Source organism: Zea mays, chromosome 6, assembly GCF_902167145.1.
Source record: "Zea mays cultivar B73 chromosome 6, Zm-B73-REFERENCE-NAM-5.0, whole genome shotgun sequence".
Classification (NCBI taxonomy): Eukaryota; Viridiplantae; Streptophyta; class Magnoliopsida; order Poales; family Poaceae; genus Zea; species Zea mays.
In genome coordinates, this window is record NC_050101.1 from 102,788,492 (window position 1) to 102,813,691 (window position 25,200).

A 25,200-nucleotide genomic window follows, 5' to 3' on the forward strand; every position below is an offset into this window, starting at 1 on the left:
GGGCTGAGCCCGAGTCCGAGCCCTGGGGTCAGGCGAAGCGGAGTTCGTCGTCTTCTAGGGCTGAGCCCGAGTCCGAGCCCTGGGGTCGGGCGAAGCGGAGTTCGTCGTCTTCCGGGGCTGTGCCCGAATCCGAGCCCTGGGGTCGGGCGAAGCGGAGTTCGTCGTCTTCCAGGGCTGAGCCCGAGTCTGAGCCCTGGGGTCAGGCGATGCGGAGCTTCCTATGGCGCCTGAGGCCGGACTTGGCTGCTGCCAGCCTCGCTCTGTCAAGCAGCACAGCAGTCGGAGCGGCGCAGGCGGCGCTGTCCTCTTGTCAGGCCGGTCAGTGGAGCGGCGAAGTGACTGCGGTCACTTCGGCTCTATCGACAGAAGGGCGCGCGTCAGGATAAGGTGTCAGGCCACCTTTGCATTAAATGTTTGCGTTAAATGCTCCTGCGATACGGTCGGTCGATGTGGCGACTTGGCCAAGGTTGCTTCTTGGCGAAGACTGGGCCTCGGGAGAGCCAAAGGTGCGCCCGTTGCTTGAGGGGGTCCTCGGGCGAGACGTGAATCCTCCGGGGTCGGCTGCCCTTGCCCGAGGCTGGGCTCGGGCGAGGCGAGATCGTGTCCCTTGAGTGGACCGAGCCTTGACTTAATTGTACCCATCAGGCCTTTGCAGCTTTGTGCTGATGGGGGTTACCAGCTGAGATTAGGAGTCTTGAGGGTACCCCTAATTATGGTCCCCGACAGTAGCCCCCGAGCCTCTAAGGGAGTGTTAATACTCGCTTGGAGGCTTTTGTCGCACTTTTTTGCAAGGGGACCGGCCTTTCTCGGTTGCGTTTTGTTCCGGTGGGTGCGCGCGAGCGCACCCGCCGGGTGTAGCCCCCGAGGCCTCGGAGGAGTGGTTAGACTCCTTCGAGGTCTTAATGCGTTTCACGATGCTTCGGTCGGTCTGGTTGTTCCCTCATGCGAGCTGGCCGTAGCCCGGGTGCACGGTCGGGTCCCAAGTTCTCGGGTTGGTATGTTGACGCTGGCAATGGTTTGGCCGGAGCCGGGTTTTCAAGAGCAACCCCCGAGCCTCCGCACAGAGCGAGAGGACGGTCAAGGACAGACTCGACTTTTTTTTACATATGCCCCTGCGTCGCCTTTCCGCAAGGAGGGGGGGAAAGCGACATGTTGCCCTTGGAGGGCGCCGAACATGGTGTCTCCAGTGAGCTGCTGACGGGTAATCCGAGTGGACGCCCGTGCCCCATTTGTTAGGGGTCGACTAGAGGCCCGGAGGCGCGCTCCAAAAGTACCTGCGGGTGATCTGCCGGACCCGGTCCCCCTTTTGACGGGGTCTGAGGGCTCGATGCCTCCCTCTGATGGGATTCCGTTACAAGATCGTTCCCGCTGGTCTTGGAAATGTCCTAGGGTACCTCAGGAGCGTAGCCCGAGCCTTGGTTATGTATCGAACGTACCCAGGGTCATCCCTCGCTCTGCGTCTGAGGCGGCTGTGAACCCTTCGAGGGCCAGCCTACGAACCCCTGATCAGTAGTGGGTGCGGAGCCCGAGTGGCCTGAGGCGGCCGTTGAACCCTTCCGGGGGACCGGCCTTCGAACCTCTGACCAGTAGTGGGCGCGGAGCCCGAGCGCTCTGAGGCGGCTGTTGAACCCCTCCGAGGGGCCAGCCTTCGAACCTCTGATCAGTCGGGGGGCTCGGGGCCCGTTTCCTTCGCGGAGAAGAATCCCTTTCGGGGTATCCCCTTTCCCGGTCCCTGTTGTAAGAGAGAGAGAAAGAGGAAAAGGAAAAGGTTACGAAATCGAAACGACGTGGCACACCTTTTTTGACATGGTCGTTATGGCGAAGGCGAAGCGTCGCCCGCTTCTCCTGCCAAAGGTGCCGCATGTCCCGCCGCGGAGTTAATGCGACGGGGCGAGTGGTTCGCGGGGCAGCCGTTGCGCGTGCGCGAGCCGTTCAAGGGACGGATCACGGGCGCGCCGTCTTCACGCCGTGGGAGAGGGTTCTCTCGCTGTCCCATGAGGGGACGTGAGCTTGGCTGACGACGTGACCGCTGCTTCCGCCCGCCTGCCACCGCCATTACTGCCGGCCCATTTTTGGCCGCATCGACCGTCGCGCCTTCTCCCGCGGCTGACTGGCCCATGACCGATGCGCGTGGCTGGCACTGTTGGGCCATATGCAGGGTTGCCTCGAGTCTGGTACTGGTTCCGCAGTCGAGGAGGCACGGTAGTGGCGCGAGGGGTGGTGCAGTTGCTCGCACGTAGCAACCGGCGCGCCGGTTGCATGACGTGTGGGCCTGGGCCTCCATGCTGGGCGCGTTGGAGTTGAGGGGGTGCGCCCACTTGGCGCGGTTGCATGCCGACTGCATGGCTGTCCGCCCTTTCACCCGCTGGTCTGGGCGAAAGTGGAGGAATGCTTGTAACCGCTAGGCAGTTGCATGCACCGCGCGCGGCGGTTTGGCTTCTTTTGCCTTGGGCCAGCTTGCATGACGCGTGGGACCCAATCCCCGTGTCATAGAGGGAGGCCCTTGGAGCGTGTTGGAGAAGACTCAGCCCGCGATGGCTGAGGGCGCAAGTGGGGAGAGTTGCCTTTAAAAGGAGGGTGACCCCCTTGAAAGGCGACCATGTTTTCGCGCTCCCCTATGCATCGCGTCTTTCCACCTTCCAAGCCCCCGGATGGGGAACACTCGCAATCCTTCCGCCTTGTCGTTGGAGGAACACAACTTCGTGGAAGTTGGTACCTTTCAGCCATCGTTCGGCTTCAAGGATTTTCATCAGGCAGCCCGACTGCATCCCCTCGCCGGTGGTCACCCAAGACAGTGACCACCAGCCCCTGGGTGGGGAGAAGCAAGCCGGGCTGCGACCTCTGTCCCTCCCTCAACTTCAAGGATGTTCATCATCAGTGCTGGGGAGGGGAGTGCGCCGAGTTGGGGTCGGTCTCTGCGCGGGCAGCGGCCCGCTCCTTCCCTCAGTGATCGGGGGGAAGGGCGTTCGCCGTTCGTGGCGCTGGCAGCTGCCGCATGCCCGGCTCTCTGACCCGAGCGGCTTCGGAACCGCTTCCGGCGCCGCCTTTCGCCACGGCAGCCAGAAGAGGTTTCTCCGCCGACGAGATAGCCGGTGCCGCCCACGGACTGACCTCCAACTCTACGGCCTTCTGCTCGTCCTTGCCTCTCGAGTGAGGAAGTGGGCGAGGGCCCTATGGCAGTAGCATTCGCCCTGAGGTCATCGCTGATGCTGTTCGGCCGCTCAGAGCAGAAGTCGTCGTCACCGCTGCTGGAGCGGGCGGCGGTGAGCCATCCGTCGGCCTTCTGTTGCTCCACAGGCCCTCCAATCGTGGGGGGTTGTTCGTACCTTCGGAGTTGGAACCGGAGTTCCGTTTGTAATGGCACCTTGAGTGCTGGTGTCTTGTTCATTGTGGCTGTCGGGGCCTGAACATGTATGTATTTTCGGCACGAAGCCGTGTTTTTTCCTCATTTCGAGCACTAAGACTCGCCTGTCGGCTATCTGAACCACTTTACCAAGCGTGAGTTGCCTCGTGCGAAGGTGACGAGTGAGGTATCCGTATCCCGGAGGCGTAGGAGTCCCTCGGCTCGGTCGGCCTTGCTGTCCAAGGCTTCTCTTGCCTAGTTAAAGGAACCCTCGGCCGCTCTTCGATGAGCCGAAGCCGGAGGTAGCGGTGTCGGCACAGACAGAGGCGGAGTTGGCTCGAAAAGAAGACTTGGTCGGTCGGAGCCTGGCCGGGTCGTCCACTGGCGGGACCGACGCTGGAGTTGAGTTGCCGAGGCCACGGGCTGGGCTGATGTCCTCGGGGGACAGCTGGCTGAGGCTTCGGGGTGGCCGGCCGAGCCGTTTGCTCGAGCCGGATTCCTGGAGAAGACCCTGGCGGCGATGGCCCGGGCATGGTGCTGATGTCGTCCTTCGGAGTGGAGATCCTCCGACCGTGTCGCCGTCCGAGGCTAGGCCGGACCTCTCCGAAGGTGTAGTTGACGCCGAGGGTGTTGCTGCTCCCTTCAACTGTCAAGACCCGAGCCTGCAGGATCGGGTTATCTTATAGTGTGCGTATGTTTTCTGCGGCCACCGAGGCCCAAACATACTGTCGTCGTGTTGTAAAGGTTGCGTTCCTTTTCCTGTTGTTTCGAGTATCTGGACTTATTTGTCGGTAACAGAATTGCTTGTCCGAGCGAGAGTTACTTTTCACGGAAGGTGACGAGTGAGGTATCCGTATCCTGGAGGCGTAGGAATCCCTCGACTCGGTCGGCCTTGTCGCTTACGTGCACTCTTACTCGTCCATAGGGTTCTATCATCGACGTAGTCGAGAAGGCCCGAAAAATCGTTTCAGCAGAGGAGTTTTCGAGTGTGAAGACTTGTTCGGTCCGTGGAATCACTTATCCGAGCGTGAGTTACTTATCGCAGAAGGTGATGAGTGAGGTATCTGTATCCCGGAGGCATAGGAGTCCCTCGGCTCGGTCAGCCTTGGCTGCTTACGTGTACTTCGTCGTTTTCAGGATCCACTTTCGAAGTAGTCGAAAAGCATGAAAGACACTTTGGCAGAAAAGATCTTTTTCCGAGGAAAATTTTGACGCAGAGGGGGTTCCCCCCTTTTAGCCCCCGAGGGAGGGTCGGGCTTTGCCGAGGCAAGGCTGACCCTTCCTTGATGACTAGACTTTGTATGTGACCGAGGTGTATGAACGACTTGAAAGCATCTTAAGGGTAGAAGCGACGTAGTTGTCGGATGTTCCAAGCGTTGCTGTAGACCTCGCCTTGACTGTTGGCCAGCTTGTACGTTCCGGGCTTCAGAACCTTGGCGACGACGAACGGCCCTTCCCAGGGAGGCGTGAGCTTGTGCCGCCCTCGGGCGTTTTGTCGCAGCCGAAGCACCAGGTCACCCACCTGGAGGTCTCGGGACCAAACCCCTCGGGCGTGGTAGCGTCGCAGGACTGCTGGTACCACGCCGAGTGTAGTAAGGCCATGTCCCGAGCCTCTTCCAGCTGGTCCAGTGAGTCTTCTCGATTAGATCGATTGCTTTGGTCGGCGTAGGCCCTCGTCCTCGGGGAACCGTATTCTAAGTCTGTGGGCAAAATGGCCTCGGCCCCATAGACTAGAAAGAACGGTGTGAAGCCCGTGGCTCGGCTCGGCGTTGTCCTCAGACTCCAGACCACCGAGGGGAGCTCCTTCATCCATCGCTTGCCGAACTTGTTGAGGTCGTCGTAGATCCGCGGCTTGAGCCCTTGCAGGATCATGCCGTTGGCACGCTCTACTTGCCCATTCGTCATGGGGTGAGCCACGGCGGCCCAGTCCACCCGGATGTGTTGATCCCCGCAGAAGTCCAGGAACTTCCTGCCGGTGAACTGGGTGCCGTTGTCGGTGATTATGGAGTTCGGGACCCCAAAGCGACGGATGATGTTGGTGAAGAACGCCACTGCCTGTTCGGACCTGATGCTGTTTAGGGGTCGGACCTCGATCCACTTGGAGAATTTGTCGATGGCGACCAACAGGTGCGTGTAGCCCCCGGGTGCCTTCTGCAAGGGGCCGACGAGGTCCAGACCCCACACAGCAAATGGCCAGGTGATGGGTATGGTCTGTAGAGCCTGAGCGGGCAGGTGGGTCTGCCTTGCATAGAATTGACACCCTTGGCAGGTGCGGACAATTCTAGTGGCGTCGGTCACCGCGGTCGGCCAGTAGAAGCCTTGTCGGAAAGCGTTTCCAACAAGGGCTCGAGGAGCTGCGTGATGGTCGCAAGCCCCCGAGTGTATCTCTTGCAAGAGCTCCTAGCCTTCGGCGATGGAAATGCATCGTTGGAGGATGCCTGAGGGGCTGCGGTGGTAGAGCTCCTTCCCGTCTCCCAGCAAGACGAACGACTTGGCGCGCCGCGCCAACCGCCGAGCTTCGGCTCGGTCGAGGGGTAGCTCTCCTCGGTGGAGATATTGCAGGTACGGGGTCTGCCAGTTTCGATTAGGCGTGACCCCGCTCCGCTCCTCCTCGACGCGCAGAGCCTCGCCCTTGGGGGCCGAGGGTACCTCGGGCCGAGCCGAGGGTGCCACACCCGGCGGGTGTGTCGTCGGCCTTGACGGAGGGTTGATGCAGGTCTCGGGAGAAGACGTCCGGGGGAACCGTTGTTCGCCCCGAGGCTATTTTAGCCAGCTCGTCCACAGTCTCATTGTAGAGTCGGGCGATGTGGTTGAGCTCAAGCCCGTAGAACTTGTCTTCCAGGCGCCGAACCTCATCGCAGTAAGCTTCCATCTTCGGGTCGCGGCAGTGGGAGTTCTTCATGACTTGGTCAATGACGAGCTGCGAGTCACCGCGAGCGTCGGACCCCTAGCTCGATGGCGATGTGCAACCCATTGACCAGAGCCTCGTACTCGGCCACACTGTTGGACGCCGGGAAATGGAGGCGTAGCACGTAGCGTAGGTGCTTCCCGAGGGGCGAGATGAAGAGCAGGCCCGCGCCTGCTCCTGTCTTCATCAGCGACCCGTCGAAAAACATGGTCCAGAGTTCCGGTTGGATCGGAGCTGTTGGGAGCTGGGTGTCAACCCATTCAGCCACAATGTCCGCCAAGACCTGGGACTTGATGGCCTTCCGAGAGGCGAACGAGATCGTCTCGCCCATGATTTCCACCACCCACTTTGCAATTCTACCCGAGGCCTCTCGGCAATGGATGATCTCCCCCAGGGGGAAGGATGACACCACAGTTACCAGATGAGACTCGAAGTAGTGTCGCAACTTCCGCCGCGTCAGGATCACCGCATACAGCAGCTTCTGAATTTGTGGGTAGCGGATCTTGGTTTCGGACAGTACTTCACTGATGAAGTAGACTGGTCTCTGGACGGGCAATGCATGCCCTTCTTCTCGTCTCTCAACCATGATCGCGGCGCTAACCACCTTAGTGGTAGCGGCGACATAGATCAAGAGGGCTTCTCCGGCAGCGGGAGGCACCAAGATGGGCGCGTTCGTGAGGAGCGCCTTCAGGTTCCTGAGGGCTTCCTCAGCCTCAGGGGTCCAAGTGAAGCACTCGGCCTTCCTTAAGAGGCGGTACAGAGGCAGGCCTCTTTCGCCGAGGCGCGAGATGAAACGGCTCAGAGTCGCAAGGCATCCCGTGACCCTCTGTACGCCTTTCAAGTCCTTGATGGGCCCCATGCTGGTGATGGCCGCGATCTTCTCTGGGTTGGCCTCGATGCCCCGCTCGGAGACGATGAACCCCAAGAGCATGCCTCGGGGGACCCCGAAGACACACTTCTCGGGATTGAGTTTTACGCCTTTTGCCTTGAGACATCGGAATGTCACTCCAAGGTCGGAAAGGAGGTCGGAGGCCTTCCTCGTCTTGACTACGATGTCATCGACGTAGGCCTCGACCGTTCGGCCAATGTGTTCGCCGAACACGTGGTTCATGCACCTTTGGTATGTCGCACCCGCATTCCTCAAACCGAACGGCATGGTAACATAGCAGTACATGCCGAAAGGTGTGATGAAAGAAGTCGTGAGCTGGTCGGACTCTTTCATCCTGATTTGGTGGTACCCTGAGTAGGCATCGAGGAAAGACAGGGTTTCGCACCCAGCAGTGGAATCCACGATCTGATCGATGCGAGGCAGAGGGTAGCGAACTTTTGGACATGCTTTGTTTAGACCAGTGTAGTCTACACACATCCGCCATTTCCCTCCTTTCTTTCTCACAAGCATAGGGTTGGCAAGCCATTCGGGATGGAATACCTCTTTGATGAACCCTGCCGCCATTAGCTTGTGGATCTCCTCGCCTATGGCTCTACGCTTTTCTTCGTCGAATCGGCGCAGAGGCTGCTTCACGGGTCGGGCTCCAGCTCGGATATCCAGCGAGTGCTCGGCGACATCCCTCGGTATGTCGGGCATGTCCGAGGGACTCCACGCGAAGATGTCGGCGTTTGCGCGGAGAAAGTCGACGAGCACTGCTTCCTATTTGGGATCGAGCTCAGAGCCGATCCAGATCTGCTTGGAGGCGTCGTTGCTGGGGTCGAGAGGGACGGATTTAACCGTCTCCGCTGGCTCGAAGTTGCCGGCGTGGCGCTTCACGTCTGGCGCCTCCTTAGAGAGGCTCTCCAGGTCGGCGATGAGGGCCTCGGATTCGGCGAGGGCCTCGGCGTACTCCACGCACTCCACGTCGCATTCGTACGCGTGTCGGTACGTGGGGCCGATGGTGATGACCCTGTTGGGGCCCGGCATCTTGAGCTTGAGGTAGGTGTAGTTGGGGACGGCCATGAACTTGGCGTAGCATGGCCTCCCCAACACTGCGTGGTAGGTTCCTCGAAACCCGACCACTTCGAACGTGAGGGTCTCCCTTCGAAAGTTGGAGGGTGTCCCAAAGCAGACGGGTAGATCGAGTTGTCTGAGGGGCTGGACGCGTTTCCCGGGGATGATCCCGTGAAAAGGCGCAGCGCCTGCCCGGACCGAGGACAGATCGATCCACAGGAGCCCGAGGGTCTCGGCGTAGATGATGTTGAGGCTGCTGCCCCCGTCCATGAGGACCTTGGTGAGCCTGACGTTGCCGATGACGGGGTCGACAACGAGCGGGTATTTCCCCGGGCTCGGCACGCGGTCGGGATGGTCGCCCTGGTCGAAGGTGATGGGCTTGTCGGACCAGTCTAGGTAGACTGGCGCCGCCACCTTTACTGAGCAGACCTCCCGATGCTCTTGCTTGCGGTGCCGAGCCGAGGCATTCGCCACTTGCCCACCGTAGATCATGAAGCAGTCGTGGACCTCGGGGAACTCTCCTGCCTTGTGATCTTCCTTCTTATCGTCGTCGCGGGCCCTGCCACCTTCCGCAGGTGGCCCGGCCTTGTGAAAGTGGCGCCGAAGCATGGCGCACTCCTCAAGGGTGTGCTTGACGGGCCCCTGATGATACAGGCACGGCTCCTTGAGCATCTTGTCGAAGAGATTGGCACACCGGGAGGTTTCCGAGGGTTCTTGTACTCGGCGGCAGCGACAAGGTCCGCGTCGGTGGCATCGCGTTTCGCTTGCGACTTCTTCTTGCCTTTCTTCTTGGTGCCGCGCTGAGTTGGTGCCTCGAGGACACCTTTCGGTAGGCGGCCCTGGGGCTGCTTGTCCTTCCGGAAGATGGCCTCAACTGCCTCCTGGCCAGAGGCGAACTTGGTGGCGATGTCCATTAGCTCGCTTGCCCTGGTGGGGGCCTTGCGACCCAGCTTGCTCACCAGGTCGCGGCAGGTGGTGCCGGCGAGGAACGCACCGATGACATCCGAATCGGTGACGTTGGGCAGCTCGGTGCGCTGCTTCGAGAATCGCCGGATGTAGTCCCGGAGAGACTCCCCTAGCTGCTGGCGGCAGCTTCGGAGATCCCAGGAGTTCCTTGGGCGCACGTACGTGCCCTGGAAATTGCCGGCGAAGGCTTGGACCAGGTCGTCCCAGTTGGAGATCTGCCCCGGAGGCAGGTGCTCCAGCCAGGCTCGAGCGGTGTCGGAGAGGAACAGGGGGAGGTTGCGGATGATGAGGTTGTCATCGTCTGTTCCACCCAGGTGGCAGGCCAGCCGATAGTCCGCGAGCCACAGTTCCGGTCTCGTCTCCCCCGAGTACTTTGTGATAGTAGTCGGGGTTCGGAACCGGGTCGGGAACGGTGCCCGTCGTATGGCCCGGCTGAAAGCCTGCGGACCGGGTGGTTCGGGCGAGGGACTCCGATCCTCCCCGTTGTCATAGCGTCCCCCACGCCTGGGGTGGTAGCCTCGGCGCACCTTCTCGTCGACGTGGGCTCGACGGTTGCGGTGATGGTGCTCGTTGCCGAGGCGACCCGGGGCCGCAGGCGCTGTGTTGCGCGTGCGCCCGGTGTGGACCGAGGCTTCCCGCATGAATCGGGAAGTCGTGGCGCGATGTTCTGAGGGGTACCCCTGCCTTCGGGAGGCAGAGCTTTCGGCCCGTCGGACCGCAGCATCCTCCAGGAGATTCTTGAGCTCTCCCTGGATACGCCGCCCCTCGATGGTAGATGGCTCCGGCATCACACGGAGAAGTATTGCCGCTGCAGCCAGGTTTTGGCCGACCCCACTGGAAACCGGTGGCGGCCTTACCCTGACATCGTCGGCGATGCGGTGCTGGATGCCCTGGGGTAGATGACGCACTTCTCCGGTCGGAGGTTGGCCCGCCCATTCCTGCCCAATGTCCCGGCGGAACGGCTCAAGTGTTCCTGCTCCCTCGTCGAGCCTGGTCTGCATCTCGCGGATTTGCTCGAGTTGTGGGTCATGACCCCCCGCCGGGACGGGGACCACAGCTAGCTCCCGAAGGATGTCAACGCGAGGCACAGGCCTAGGGGGATCACCATTCTCCGGCATACCAAGATGGTTGCCTTCGTCGGGACCCCCTAGATCGACGTGGAAACATTCACGACTTGGGCTGCAGTCCTCGTCGCCGGGGCTGCGGCTACCATCGGAACAGTCGGAAAGGCAGTAGTCGCATGCGGTCATAAAGTCCCGCATGGCACTGGGGTTACCAAGTCCGGAGAAATCCCAACCAAAGTCGGGCTCGTCATCTTCCTCGGAACCCGAGGGCCCGTAGGTCGAGACGGCCGTCAGCCGGTCCCAGGGTGACCGCATACGATACCCCAGAGGGTTTGGACTCGCCTCTATGAGAGCGTCCACCAAAGCGAAGTCGCTTGGTGGGTCGAGGCTGAATCCAAAAGGCACGAGATGGGAATCGGTCGGTATCTCTTGGTCGACGGGCGGTGACGAAGTCACGTCAGGGGCAGACTGCACCGTCGTCTCAGGTACAAGGGTGACGCCCAGCAAGTCCTTTGCGAGCGTGTTGGCGTTGTCCGTTTGCTTAGGGTTGGCGTGTTGCGGGGAGACGGCGCTCGTCTTCGTCTCAGACGCGAGGTCGATGCCCGACGTGCCCCCCGTTGGGGCGCCGGCGTCGTCGACTCGCTCGACAGCCGACGAGGTGCCGCCTCCTGCTTGGCCTTGGTTGCCCCGTCTCCTCTTCCGTCGGCGGGGGAGGGGACGGGACAAGCCCGAATGTTGTTCTTCCACCACGTGGGGAAGACGTCGTCGATTCCGCCGCCGGCGGGCAGGTTGTCGGTTGCCATTGTCGCTGTCGCGCGGCGGGGGAAGGAGTATCATGTCGTAGCTGCCGTCGAGGGACATGAACTCAAGACTCCCGAAACGGAGCACCGTCCCGGGCTAGAAAGGTTGCTGGAGACTGCCCATCTGGAACTTGACGGGAAGCTGTTCGTCAACACGCAGCAGGCCCCTACCTAGCGCGCCAACTGTCGGCGTTTCGAACCCGGGGGGTCCCTGGACCGACGAGTAAATTGTCGCCGCGTGCCCCAGCCCAGATGGGTCGGCGTGAGACGGAGCGCGAAGGGGGGAGGAAGCCGGAGGGAGACAGGCGTAAAAGGGGAAACCCGCGGCCTTCGTGTTTGTCCCGCGCCCAGGTCGGGTGCGCTTGCAGTAGGGGGTTACAAGCGTCCACGCGGGAGGGAGGGAGCGGCTTACGCGAGCGCCGTCCCGTCCTTCCCCGCGCGGCCAACCCTCTGTAAGAGGGCCCTGGACCTTCCTTTTATAGGCATAAGGAAAGGATCCAGGTGTACAATGGGGGGTGTAGCAGTGTGCTAACGTGTCTAGCGGAGGAGAGCTAGTGCCCTGAATACATGCCATCGTGGCAGCCGAAGAGGTTTTGGCGCCCGGTTCGTATGGTGTCGTGGTCGTCGGAGGAGCGCTGGAGCCTGGCGGAAGGACAGCTGTCGGGGCTGTCGAGTCCTTGCTGACGTCTCCTTGCTTCCATAAGGGGGCTGAGAGCCGCCGTCGTCATAGAGCATGCGGGGCGCCATCATTACTTGTTTACCGGGACGAGCCAGATGGGACGCCGGTCTTGTTCCCCGTAGACTGAGTTAGCTTGGGGTAGGTTAATGATGGCGCCTCCTGTGACGTGGTCGGTCCAAGCCCTAGGTTGGGCAAGGTGGAGGACCCTCCGAGGTCGAGGTCGAGTCTGTCTTCCGAGGCCGAGGTCGAGTCCGAGCCCCTGGGTCGGGCGAGGCGGAGACCGTCGGCTGAGGCCAGGGCTGAGTCCAAGCCCTGGGGTCGGGCGATGCGGAGTTCGTTGTCTTCCGGGGCTGAGCCCGAGTCCGAGCCCTGGGGTCGGGCGAAGCGGAGTTCGTCGTCTTCCGGGGCTGAGCCCGAGTCCGAGCCCTGGGGTCAGGCGAAGCGGAGATCGTCATCTTCCGGGGCTGAGCCCGAGTCCGAGCCCTGGGGTCGGGCGAACTTGGCTGCTGTCAGCCTCGCTCTGTCGAGCGGCACAGCAGTCGGAGCGGCGCAGGCGGCGCTGTCCTCTTGTCAGGCCGGTCAGTGGAGCGGCGAAGTGACTGCGGTCACTTCGGCTCTGTCGACTGAAGGGTGCGCGTCAGGATAAGGTGTCAGGCCACCTTTGCATTAAATGTTTGCGTTAAATGCTCCTGCGATACGGTCGGTCGGCGTGGCGACTTGGCCAAGGTTGCTTCTTGGCGAAGACTGGGCCTCGGGCGAGCCGAAGGTGCGCCCGTTGCTTGAGGGGGTCCTCAGGCGAGACGTGAATCCTTCGGGGTCGGCTGCCCTTGCCCGAGGCTGGGCTCGGGCGAGGCGAGATCGTGTCCCTTGAGTGGACCGAGCCTTGACTTAATTGTACCCATCAGGCCTTTGCAGCTTTGTGCTGATGGGGGTTACCAGCTGAGATTAGGAGTCTTGAGGGTACCCCTAATTATGGTCCCCGACAATCCCCTTAGGAACAACTTTTGAGCTTCTTCACCTTCTATTTCGGTGGGATTTAAGCTCTGCATCCCCTTAGGAACGACTTTTGAGCTTCTTCACCTTATATTTCGGTGGTATTTGGCTCTGCATCCCCTTAGGAATGACTTTTAAGCAGAAAACTTACGTTGTGCTCCCTTAGGAATGACTTTTGCAGCTTTGGGTTGTAATTTTTGGCTCTGCATTCCCTTAGGAATGACTTTTGAGCAGAAAACTTACACTGCGCTCTCTTAGGAACGACTTTTGAAGCTTCAGATCGTAATTTTTATCTTTGCATTCCCTTAGGAACAACTTTTGAGCTTCGAAATTTACTTCGTTCCCTTAGAAACGTCTTTCGAGCTTCGTAAATCCATGAGGAAGATATATTTCACTCTGGTGTAGGCATAATTATTACAAGAAATTGAAATTATGTTCTTCATTACTTGTTTCTCACACAGAAAATAAAATGGCATAAAAGATAAAAGTACATCAAAAGTAGGATATTTCTCAGTATATATGCTTCGACTCTGGTACAGTGTTGTTGACTGTACGAGCTTCGGACTCCTCCCTAAAATCGCGCTGCTGTTGGGCGTGCTAGTGCCCTTCTGGCTACTGGCTTCGGGTATGAGTAGGTGGCAATGGTGGTGGCAGTGGGAGCTGAGGCCAGGAAGCTTGTGAATGACTTGCCGAAGCAACAGAAGCTGCAGGTTGATTGCCCAAATATTCTGGTATGTAGGGAGAGTAGCACGAAGCAGTGTGTAAAACCTGCTTCGGTTGATTCTGCCGCGCTTCTGCTTTGGTAATCTCTTTTTGCTTCTGAATGGTGACCTAACATGTTCTTGTAGTGTGGCTCTTGTCTTCACCACAGAATAAGCAATAGAGTTTTCTGGGTTGATCCCCATATCTACCTCCGAAGCCCCTGCCGCCTCTGCCCCTTGAGCTGGTGGCCTGAAGAAGCTTTGCTGCTGCCCTGAAGACTGTGAGCTGTGATGTGGCCTCTGAAACTGGCTTCCTCTGTCATCACTCTGATTGGAGCTGTGGATTGATCTGACATGCCTAGGGTGGATTCTTCCTCCGAAGCCCCTAGTCATCTCAAAAAACCTATAAGCTTCTTCCCTTCTCTGGCGAAAATCATTATCGGCTCGGATGTACTCATCCATCTTCTGAAGCAGCTTCTCTAGGGTCTGAGGGGGTTTCCTGGCGAAGTATTGAGCCATAGGTCCTGGTCGAAGCCCTTTGATCATGGCCTCAATGACGATTTCATTGGGCACTGTGGGCGCTTGTGCTCTCAGACGCAAGAACCTTCGTACATACGCTTGGAGGTATTCTTCGTGGTCTTGCGTGCACTGGAACAAAGCTTGAGCAGTAACTGGCTTCATCTGAAACCCTTGGAAACTGGTGATCAGCATATCCTTCAGCTTCTGCCATGATGTGATTGTTCCTGGCCGAAGAGGGGAGTACCAGGTTTGTGCAACATTCTTGACTGCCATGACGAAGGACTTTGCCATGACTGCAGTATTGCCCCCATATGAAGATATGGTTGCTTCGTAGCTCATCAGAAACTGCTTTACATCTGAGTGCCCATCATACATGGGGAGCTGGGGTGGCTTGTATGATGGCGTCCATAGGGTAGCCTGCAGTTCTGCTGACAGAGGAGAAGCATCATCAAAAGCAAAATTTCCATGATGAAAATCATCATACTATTCAACATCATCATAAGGATTGTCCTGACGAAGCTCTCTATGTTGAGGTCTTCGGTCCTGGTCATCTTGAGTGAGATGACGCATTTCCTCAACAACTTCATCGATCTTCTTCTGTAGATCGGATAGACGAAGCATCTTCTCCTTCTTCCTCTGGACCTGTTGATGGATGGCTTCGAGGTTCCTTATTTCTTGGTCCAGCTCCTTTTGAGGTGTTGGACTTGTAGCCTTCCTTTTTTGACTTCTGGCTTCACGCAGTGTTTCCTAATTGACGTCTAGTAGCTGCAGTGTAGCCCCTAGCCCTGAAGCTTTCTTTGGCGGCATGACGAAGGTCACAGCTTGCCGAAGGTGGTCGAATGAGTTCACCGGAGGTGGGCGCCAATGTTGGGGACTTGTTTTCAAATGCTATGAGTTAAGAACAAGGCAACACAGAATGTTAATGGTTAAAGACCTTCGTCCTTTGAAACATTATCTCCCTTACGATATAATGATCTTCAGACGAAGGTTATGAAGGACGTATCTTCATCATCTTAGTGTATAATAATGAAAGTAGAAGCATATGAGACATAAGAAACAACATGAATAATCATATGACATATTTAGGATCTTTTTCTTATATTATCATGAATAAGCATGAACAATATTGAATTACATTTATACCTTCGGCTTGACAGAAGGTGAGAATCCAGATGTGACGTGAGAGTGAATACAAGTCAGCGTGAACAGCACGGTGCTAATATTCATCTATTTATAGGCACAGGACGCAACCTATGTAAAATTACATCCATGCCCTTGACATTTACTATTGACTTAGGGATAATCTATCGAGGACTAGACAACATTTTTCCATTTAAGTCGGTTTCATTTTCCACCGTTAAGCCGAAGCTTCTCCACAGGTAGCTTCGGAACTGGTTCATCCTTCTCCCGAACCGCGCTTTTCATATCGTGTACAGCTTCATCCCAAGGCCGAAGGTCCCTGTATACATATTATACTTGGAAAACATGTTAGCCGTGTTTTTTTAGGACCTTCGAAAGATGAAGGCCCCCAACAGAAAGATGAAGAAGAATAGAGAAAAATGGGTCACTCTATTAGCATGTAATGCCTCGACTAATGGTCACTAAGTAGCCCCTTCTTTAGTCCAATTCTGGATTCACCATGGGATGTCCAATTCTGGATTCACCATGGGATATAAGTACGCACTACTCTACACATCACTCTAGACATGTCTACAACTAAAAAACTACTCATTATTAGGGATTTAAATGATTGGAGAAAATCGCGTTCTATTTCGTACCGATTTTTATATTTGTCCTGCTTGAATTCGTATTTTTGGACAAATGTGAAAACAGGATGAGAAAAAAGTAACCATTTTAGACCATATCCCGATCATTTTCTTATATCTCATATTAATAAGGGATTATACCGTAATCAAATATGATATATCCTGCTTTTACTATGCAAAACTATATCTCGTATTTTTGCATGTAAAATTATAGGATGAAAAGTACAGAGGGGAAATTTTTGCATATAAAAATATAGGATGAAAAGGACAGAAGGGCATGACCATGGACAATACGATGAAGAAAATAAATATATTAATAACAATCCTAATATCATGGGTGATGATACTGAGCTTTGAGCTATATTTGTACAATACAATTTTTAGCTGTGTTATATATGGTTGACTTTTATGAACTATTAATGTGCTTATGCAATTGTTTAACTAATTATACATTGATATTGACTTGTTATGTTTTTATATACCTATTATTACTCGTGTTATATAATTATATGACTCATAATGATATATAATTATCATATAAATGTTGTTCTTTGATGAGATTATGTGTGATATAAGACGGTATTTTTGTTTTACCTTTCTGATTTTCGATCATAACATATCCATTATATAATTATAGTACCTCAAGCATTACAAAGATTGCACATATTTACATCACGCGTCCAATAGTGTGTATATAAAAAAACATACGATCTAGGCCCCACCCAGGAAAAAATTGCATGAGCACACAAAACTGGCTATCTACACGTACGCGAAAAAGCAAAACTTGCCTAGGGTCAGACCATTTATTGGAAGCTATACAGATGTTACTGCCACGATACGTCTCTAGCATTCATAAACAGACCAGCCGTCTCCACAACTCCATTGCTGGGAGCGCACAGGAATGTCCCGTGTAAACAACCAAAGCTCCGACCGCAAATTGGAAGTGTGCTCTCATTCGCTTGTTACCCTGGCAATTGCAAATTGGGTTAGTCAAGATGGCAGCGCATCAGGTCATGACCACATATGAACATGGAGAGTGACAGAAGGTTTACAGGGATGGAAGATGGCCACTCTGAGGAGATCCAAGATTTTCCATGGCTTCAGATTTGACATGGTCCGCGCCACCATAGCTATATGATGATAGCAACCTCCGCTGCAATCAGAGTGTAAATCAGTCAGCATTTTGGAAAAGAGCAGTATATGTATAAGTACTACTGCAAACTATCATACATAAAAACAACTTTTAGTCTCAAGCAAGTTGGAATATTTTAAAAATATTTTCAGACAAATAGATAGCTATTTTCCATTTGTTCCTATTCAAGGCTAAATTTTTAGAAATATTTTATTTTTTGAAGTCTTCTTTTACTACCTCTTCCTATATCAACTTCGGCCTTCCATACCTCTTCTCCTATTACTGTCGCACCTTAGGAATTAGGATTGCACTGCCTATGGAGGTTTCCGTTGGATATGTCCAAACCATCTCAATCGGTGTTAAACAAACTTTTGTTCAACTTATGCCACACCTAGCTTATCACATATATATCGTTCCGGGCTCAATCTCTTATTGTATACCCATAAATCCAATGCAAGATACACATTTTCGCAACACTTATCTACTAAATGGCGTCTTTTTGTAGGTCAATATTCAACACCATACAACATAGCAGGTCTAATTGTGTCTGTCTTTTAGCTTTTGTGGTATCCATGGGTCACATAGAATGCTAGATGATTGGCGCTACTTCCTCCACCCTGCTATGATTCTTACTTCCTCCACCCTGCTATGATTCTGTGACTAACATTTTAATCAATATCGCCAAAGACAACCTAATAACCCAAAACAGGATATCGTTAATAGCATGCTTATACATGACTAAAAGCTGCAAAAGTTTCCAGAAATATCTGGGCAGATCAGAGGAATAAAGAAAGCAAATAACTTACATGTTGCTCAAAGTCGGGACTCCTAAGGTTCATGGAAAGATTCCTCATAAGTAGTAGTGCCTGTGTATACCAATCAACAGACCAAGTAAATGTCAAATCACAACTCATTAAATTAGCCAAATACTGGCAACCTAAGGACAATCAAGAGTCCAAAAATTCTCAATCTTGAATGGAAAAGAAGAGAACAAGATGTTTTAAGGAATTCAAAGTTAAATAGCATACTTCCTTTGACTTTGATCACAAATACCGATCTTTTTTCACAATGTTGTCAGATTTTTTTACTATAAATAATTTATTTAGCTTGGAAACATGAAAAATAATTTTGTGGTTTTGCCTTGAAAAGCACTTCCACAATCTCATATTTTTATTTGGTTTCATAATCTATTCTAGTAATAAAAATGTGATCATTAGGTACGTCCATACATATTGGAGACCATGTTGTGCCTAAAAGCCAAATATTTTTTACTGCAGGGAGAAACTTGAATGCTCTTGTGAATAAAAACAACGAGATGAAGACAATGAGAACGAGATCTTTCTGACATTGGAGGTAAACGACCTGGCATTTCTAATTTCACGGATAGTAAGACCAAAGCAGAATTTTGGTGAAACTTAATGAATACCTTTCTGACATTATTTATGGAGTTAATATTTTTTTAGTGAACACTGATAGATTCAGAATATTTGGAAACTATATCTAAAACTCAAGAATGTTCCAAGTGCATGCCCCCAGCTATATTTAGGGGGTGTTTGGTTTATAGGGACTCGTTTTTAATCCCTCTATTTTATTCCATTTTAGTACATAAATTGCTAAATATGGAAACTAAAACTCTATTTTAGTTTCCATATTTGTAAATTTAGGGACTAAAATAGAATAAAATAGGTAGACTAAAATTTAGTCCATAGAAATCAAACACCCTCTTAATAAGAGCCAAGACTAGCCAAGATAGCTGCAGAAGCTAGAAAACAGAAACAATAGTTATGCGCAGAAATCGTAAAAGCTTTGAAATGGGACATAACAAATAAAGGAAGGCAAAAAGCTTGTCAAATGCATGAAAAGAACCAAAAAGTAAAGCATATATGTATAAACACACACACACACACAATATGTACCGTTTCAATATCAACTGGATCCATCGCTTTTAACCTCTGCAAATGCCCACTTGTATCCGGATCAAATATGCTTCCCAGGAAGTTGTATACTTGGGCAAAATCTGGCATGGCTGCATGTGTAACCACGGCGAAGGAGAAGTAAGATACATTTGCAGTGAAGGAAAAAATGCATTCACACTAAGAGATATACTTTAAAGATATGATGATGCGTAACCAGCCTATAAGTTCATGTTGGAAACAAGGAGAGGTTCCCAGTGGAAGATATCGAAGAGTAAAAACAATATATATTCTATGTTCGTCCAGCATGGCTAAAACAACAAGCCCAAGCACCTCCAGCTCTCGAGGGGTTTGAGGTTATCAAATTGGACATGCTTCTTGAGTCGCTCCACTATATTAGAGATGACGCAACTGGACATGATTCCAAGTGGCAGATATCGAAGAGTAAAAACAATATATATTCTATGTTCGTCCAGCATGGCTAAAACAACAAGCCCAATCACCTCCAGCTCTCGAGGGGTTTGAGGTTATCAAATTGGACATGCTTCTTGAGTCGCTCCACTATATTAGAGATGACGCAACTGGACGTGATTATGCTTGAAAAGGCTATGTTCTTAATAGCTTTAATATTTATACAAACGAGTAAATAGAAACTCAGATCCCCAGGAACTCCTTGGTCCTTACACAAAAAAATGGTCTGTTCTCCTAATCCGATAGTAATGACCTAAGAGTCAGAATGCAAACCAAAATCTAGTAGCATAGCACAACCTTAATACATAAATGGTTTGTTTGGAAAGATATCAAAGTTCACTAATTTGACAAACTAATTTCAACTGACAAAGGAATATTCAGTTATTCACTCTTTAGGACAGTAGCTAATCTAATCGGATACGATGAAGGAAAATACAGTGGCAAAATGTTTGTGTTCTTCTAAGCACCTAGGTACCTAAGTGCGACATAATCTGTATTTTAAGCTATGAGAATGGAAACAGCAGTTGACAAATGTTTCCATTTTTCCAAGACCTAACACTTCAGCCATGCACAGAACAATTGCAAGGTAGATTTGCAGAGTGCATGCTGCACAAGGAAGTGCTCACCACGGAGTGGTGGAACCATATTTTCTTGCTCGACTGCTTCAGAAGTTGGCCAAGTACCAGATGGACTCTCCATGCTACTTGAACAGTTATTTGTTGCAGCTGCACCTGCATCACCAATACGTGAGAAGTTATAATTGGCTCCACAGGTTATTTGTTTTTGTATGCAGGTCGTAATGATTACACAAACCTTGAACATGACCAGCGCTGAAAGGTTGAGCAAGAGTATTGTCCCAGGAAGGCACCGCCACATTCGCATTTGTGTTTCTCACAGTAGCAGTATCCATAGGCATGACAGAACCTTGCTCCCTCTGGGTAGGTTGTTCTTGTGATAAAATAGCTTGAGAAACTGCAGGAGCTAAATAGGTCTAGTCATCACTCGTAAACTAGAAAAAAAAAGTCCCAAATAGCTAGGTACTTGAATAATACAAACCATTTTTAGATGCCTTCTGTGGATATGGATGAGCTGCCTTTCGTTTTGGCCTGGGTGGGGGCAGATGCTCGCCCGTACCATTCTTCTGAACCTTCAGGAAGTACTTCTGTGCATGGCTCCTTATCTATCAAAGGACATTGTAAAGTTTACAATGATTACAAAGTATTTATTACCGAATGCCTGTAACTGAAGATCGCAAGAACTTTGAGAACTACCATTAAGGATTTTGGGTGGTTATGGATTACCTGTATAACAGTCTTTGAGCCAACATATGCTTCAATTTTCTTCCAATCACGATCAAAACTACAACAAAGAAACAAACAAAATTTGAGAAATATAAATATCATTAAATGAACCAAGTTCTCATAGTAGCATCACTTACAATTTACAAACTATAAACAATCACAGGAAAAGGTTATAGATACTCAAATACATTGGATATGTTCGGTTCATTTATCTGGCTAGAGGACAAAGAAAAACCTTCCAAGGGGGGATCCTTAAACGTCCACTAGCACCCTTAAAAAGGTTTCAATGAACTGGGGCCAAACAAGTAAACAACATCCAAATGTCCATTGTAATATCTAAGTGTAGTCTAAAAGAACATCCTCTCGACCAGATTGGGAAAAATAATCACCTTGTATTGAGCTAAACACAACACCGGCATTCACAAGAAAAAAGTGCGCCAACAGATACCACGACAAACCCATCAAAAGCCAAGATTCAGGTACCCCGGGAGATGAACATAGGTGCCCTCAACAATGACCATTGACCACTGTCATATCTAACAGGTTCGACAGAGGCTTTCTCTGTCAAATTGGGCCCAGGAGACAACAAATAAAGAAGCGACCGTCAACATTTAGAAGCAGCACATAAACTAGACCAATTTAGGGCATGTTTGGATCATACGTGCTAAACTTAGCAGAATGCTAAAGTTTAGGCCTTTCAAATAGAGAGCTAAAGTTTAGCACATGTGTAGCGTTTGGATGCAAGTGTTAAAGTTTAGCACACAAAACATTCATACCCCTAGACGGGTGGGAAGAGAGAGAGAGAGACAGAGAGGGAGGGAGAGAGAGAGAGGAGGGTAGGAGATACCTTTTCCTCAACCTGGACCATTTTTAGCTCATTTTAGCACATTTGGATGAGCTAGCTAAAAGGTGCTAAAGTTTAGTATTTCATTTTTAGCACTCCAGTTTGGATCTCCAAGTGCTAAAGTTCAGCTAAGAGTGTAGTGCTAAACTTCAGCACCAGGATCCAAACGGACCCTTGCATTTGCAGCAGGCGCGCGGCGGAATTTAGCATTTGCAGTTGCAGGAGACCGAGGCAGGCGAGAAATCCAACTAGGCAACAGAGCAAGTAACCGCTACTTCACTCATCGAAACGGCACTACCTACTCCCGAATCGGGGACAGGGGGGGAGCGCAGAGGGGGTCGGGGCACTCACAGCTGCAGGGCCTCGAGGAACTTGTCGTGCTCCGGCTCCGTCCAGCTCTCCCGCGACTTGGTGATGGTGTACGGCTTCCTGACCTTCCGAACCTCCTCCTCGGCCGCGGGCGCCGCGGCCGGGACCACCATCGGTGGCGGCGCCATCACCGCCCCGTGCGCCTGCTTCTTCCCGCCACCGCCTCCACCACCACCCTCATCCCCGCCGTCAACGGCTGCGCTGACGACGGCGGAGTCAAGCGGCTTCGGCGTGGTGCTCATCGAAACCATCGGCCGGTGGCGCGCCGGAGTGGGCTAGGGTTTTGCTTTCTGCGGAGTAACCTTTTCTCTGGCTTCTCTCGGTTGGTTGGAGGCTGAGCGGATGAAGCGAGTTTAGTGAAAAGGCCGGCCGGATCCTGTGCCGAGCCGAGCCGGGGAATGGGCTGCGGCAGTTGCGTCTGTCATGTGGATGTTTCGGGGTGGTTCGTTCGCTCGCTCGCTCGCTCGCATGTGGTGTGTGGACAGTGGACGCTGGCGCCCGATTGAGAAGCTGACGGGTGGGCCCGCTGGCCGGTGCCTCGGTTGGTTGGGCTTCCGTGCCGACTCTGATGATGACGAGGCGCTGAGTGGCTCACGCTCCCGGCGCAAGGGCCACGGGCCTCACTTCTCCGCCGGTGCGCCGCGCGCTGTCGTGGTCCTCGTGGAGGCGATGGCCGGCGGCCGCGTTGTGTGATGACTGATGACCATGAAGACCAGGTCTTCGATGCTGCGCCGGTTGTCGATTGACCATGACACTTCAGACTTCCCGTGCCTTACTGCCTTTGCAGGTCAGCAGGTGGTTCTTCGCAAGAGTTGAGTGCAAGCTTTTTGTAGAAAAATAATGAACACGAAGAGATGATGATTATATTAAAATATGTATTTATCGAGACAACGTATCAGGTACAAGCACGCAAGTTTTTTTATATAGTGATAAAACTGTAGTTATGTATTTCACTTAAAAGGAATTTTACTAGAACTATAGTGGGTTCTTGGTAAAGCTACATAAGCTGGTGAGAAGGTCTAAGCACAAATATGTAACCACAATTGGATCATAATCTTAAAGCCTAAGAAGCCATGTGTTGAGTACTTGATTTCAATTCCTCTGAAGACATTAAAAATCAAGGTAAGTAAGTGTCGGCGTTTCGGACCCGCGAGGACCGTCAACCGACCAGGGTGAATTTGTCGTTGCGTGTCCCTGCCCAGATGGGTTGATACAAGATGGAACATAAGCGGGGGATGAGGCTTATATTATCTTGCACCGAGGTGCTCGTAGTAAGGGTTACAAGCGTTGCGAGAGCAAGAGAGAGAAAGAGAGGGTTCGGCCTTGAGGTGAGCTGTCTGAGTCTGCCTCTACCGCGTCTCTCCTACTCTGCCTGCCTCTGCTCGCTCGCCTTCGCCCTCCGTCCTTTTTTGGCCCGTGTCTTCGTACGTCGCACGTTCGTATGTTTCGTCTCCCCCCTCCCCAGGAAGGCTCTGGACATCCCCTTTTATAGATACAAGGAGATGTCCAGCTGTACAATGGGGTGTAGCTATGAGCTAACGTGGCTGGCGGGGAAGTGCCTTGAGCCCTGTACATGTACTAACGTGGTCATCGGAGAAGTGCCTTGAGTCCTGTAGAAGCATAGCTGGCGGTGCGGCATGGATCCTGCTAACGTTTCCTTGCTTCCATAGGGGGTTGAGAGCAACCGACGTCATGGGCGCACGTGGGGAACCATCATTACCTGTTACCGGAGTAACCCAGATGGGACACCGGTCTTGTTCCTTCATAGCTTGAGGCAGCTAGCTAGGGGTAGGGTAATGATGTATCCCCTATAGCGTAGTCGGTCCGAGGCCGAGGTCGAGCGAGGCGGAGACTTCTCCTAAGGCCGAGGCTGAGGTCGGGCGAGGTTGTGACTCCTCCCGAGGCCGAGGCTGGGGTCGAGGCCCAAGGGCGGGCGAGGCAGAGACCTTCTCCCGAGGCCGGGGTCGAGGCCGAGGCCTGAGGTCGGGCGAGGCGGAGGCCTTCTCCCGAGGCTAAGGCTGAGGCCGAGGCCGAGGCCTGAGGTCGGGCGAGGTGGAGCTCCATGTTGCGCCCGAGGCCGAACTCGGGGGAGGTCGCGACTTACTGTTGTCGGTTTTACCCTGGTGGTTGGCACAGTAGTCGGAACGGGGTGAATAGCGTTGTTTCCTGTCAGAACGGTCAGTAAAGGGGCGAAGTGACTGCGGTCACTTCGACCTTGCCGACTGAGGCGCGCGTGTCAGGATAAGGTGTCAGACGATCCCCGCATTGAATGCGCATGCGATACGGTCGGTTGGTAAGGCGATTCGGCCGAGGTCGCTGCACGACAAAGTTCGCTCGAGCTTAGCCTTGGGTGAGACGGGGGCGTGTCTGCTGACTGAGGGGACCCTCGGGCGAGGCGTGAATTCGTCCGGGACTACTGTCCTTGCCCGAGGCTGGGCTCGGATGAGGTCGCGTCCCTTGGTAGACGAGGCCTTGACTTTAAACCGCGCTTCATTAGCCGTGTATAGTTTGTTCTGAAGATGTTTTTCGGTCAGGTTAAGAAGCATTGGGGGTACCTGAAAGGGAAATAGGGTCAAACCTTTTCCAATAAGAATTTTGGTGGTTGAATTGCCCAACACAAATTATTGGACTAACTAGTTTGCTCTAGAAAATATGTCTACAGGTGCCAAAGGTTCATAACAAACCAATACAAGTCAAAAGAAAGGGTTCAAACAAAGGGAGCAAAGTTAAACCGAAGACAGCCCTGGTCTGGCGCACCAGACTGTCCGGTGTGCCACCGGACAGTGTCCGGTGCAACAGGGAATCCAACTCCAAACTTGCCAGTCTCGGGAATTCTGGAGGCCGCTCTGTTATAATTCACCGGACTGTCCGGTGTAACACCGGACTGTCCGGTGTGCCAGCGGAGCAATGGCTACTTCGCGCCAACGGTCGTCTGCAGAACGCATTCAATGTGCAACAGTGCGCGCCAGTGTCAGAGCAGCGCCAGAAGGCGCACCAGACAGTGTACAGTGACTGTCCGGTGCAACACCGGACTGTCCGGTGACCCAGAAGACAGAAGCTCCAACGGTCGAACCCTAACGGTCGGGTGACGTGGCTGGCGCACCGGACAGTGTCAGGTGGTGCACCGGACTGTCTGGTGCGCCATGCGACAGATAGCCTTCCAACGACCACTTTTTGGTGGGTGGGGCTATAAATACCCCAACCACCCCACCATTCATTGCATCCAAGTTTTCAGACTTCCTACACCTTACAAGAGCTATAGCATTCAATACAAGACACACCAAAGAGATCAAATCCTCTCCCAAGTCCAAAAGTCATTCCAAACAATTTAGTGACTAGAGAGAGTGGCTTGTGTGCATTTGAGCTCTTGCGCTTGGATTGCTTCTTTTCTTTCTCATTCTTTCTTGTGATCAACTCAATTGTAACCGAGGCAAGAGACACCAATTGTGTGGTGGTCCTTGCAGGGACTTAGTGTCCCGTTTGATTGAG

At 52.9% G+C, this 25,200-nt stretch overlaps 1 protein-coding gene across 4 annotated transcripts; it reads right to left on the bottom strand.

Moving 5' to 3' along the window:
- Positions 1 to 16,283: 16,283 nt before the first annotated feature.
- Positions 16,284 to 22,183, bottom strand: LOC100283068 (uncharacterized). 4 transcript variants are annotated; one of them, XR_004849972.1, is made up of 9 exons: positions 21,694 to 22,108; positions 20,499 to 20,556; positions 20,254 to 20,377; positions 20,011 to 20,169; positions 19,824 to 19,928; positions 18,730 to 18,839; positions 17,620 to 17,679; positions 16,734 to 17,505; positions 16,284 to 16,648 (listed from the first exon to the last, which is right to left on the bottom strand). XR_004849972.1 is itself a non-coding variant. In XM_008649668.3 (9 exons), the coding sequence occupies exons 1-9, from the start codon at positions 21,960 to 21,962 to the stop codon at positions 16,633 to 16,635; spliced, it is 1,002 nt and encodes a 333-aa protein (XP_008647890.1). In that variant the 5' UTR covers positions 21,963 to 22,183; the 3' UTR covers positions 16,284 to 16,632. The 4 variants fall into 4 exon arrangements, 3 of the variants coding, with proteins under 3 accessions (XP_008647890.1, NP_001149442.2, XP_008647891.1); XM_008649668.3 differs by having other exon boundaries at positions 16,734 to 16,834; positions 21,694 to 22,183; NM_001155970.2 differs by having other exon boundaries at positions 16,332 to 16,648; positions 16,734 to 16,834; positions 20,011 to 20,178; positions 21,694 to 22,106.
- Between the last annotated feature and the right edge of the window lie 3,017 nt (positions 22,184 to 25,200).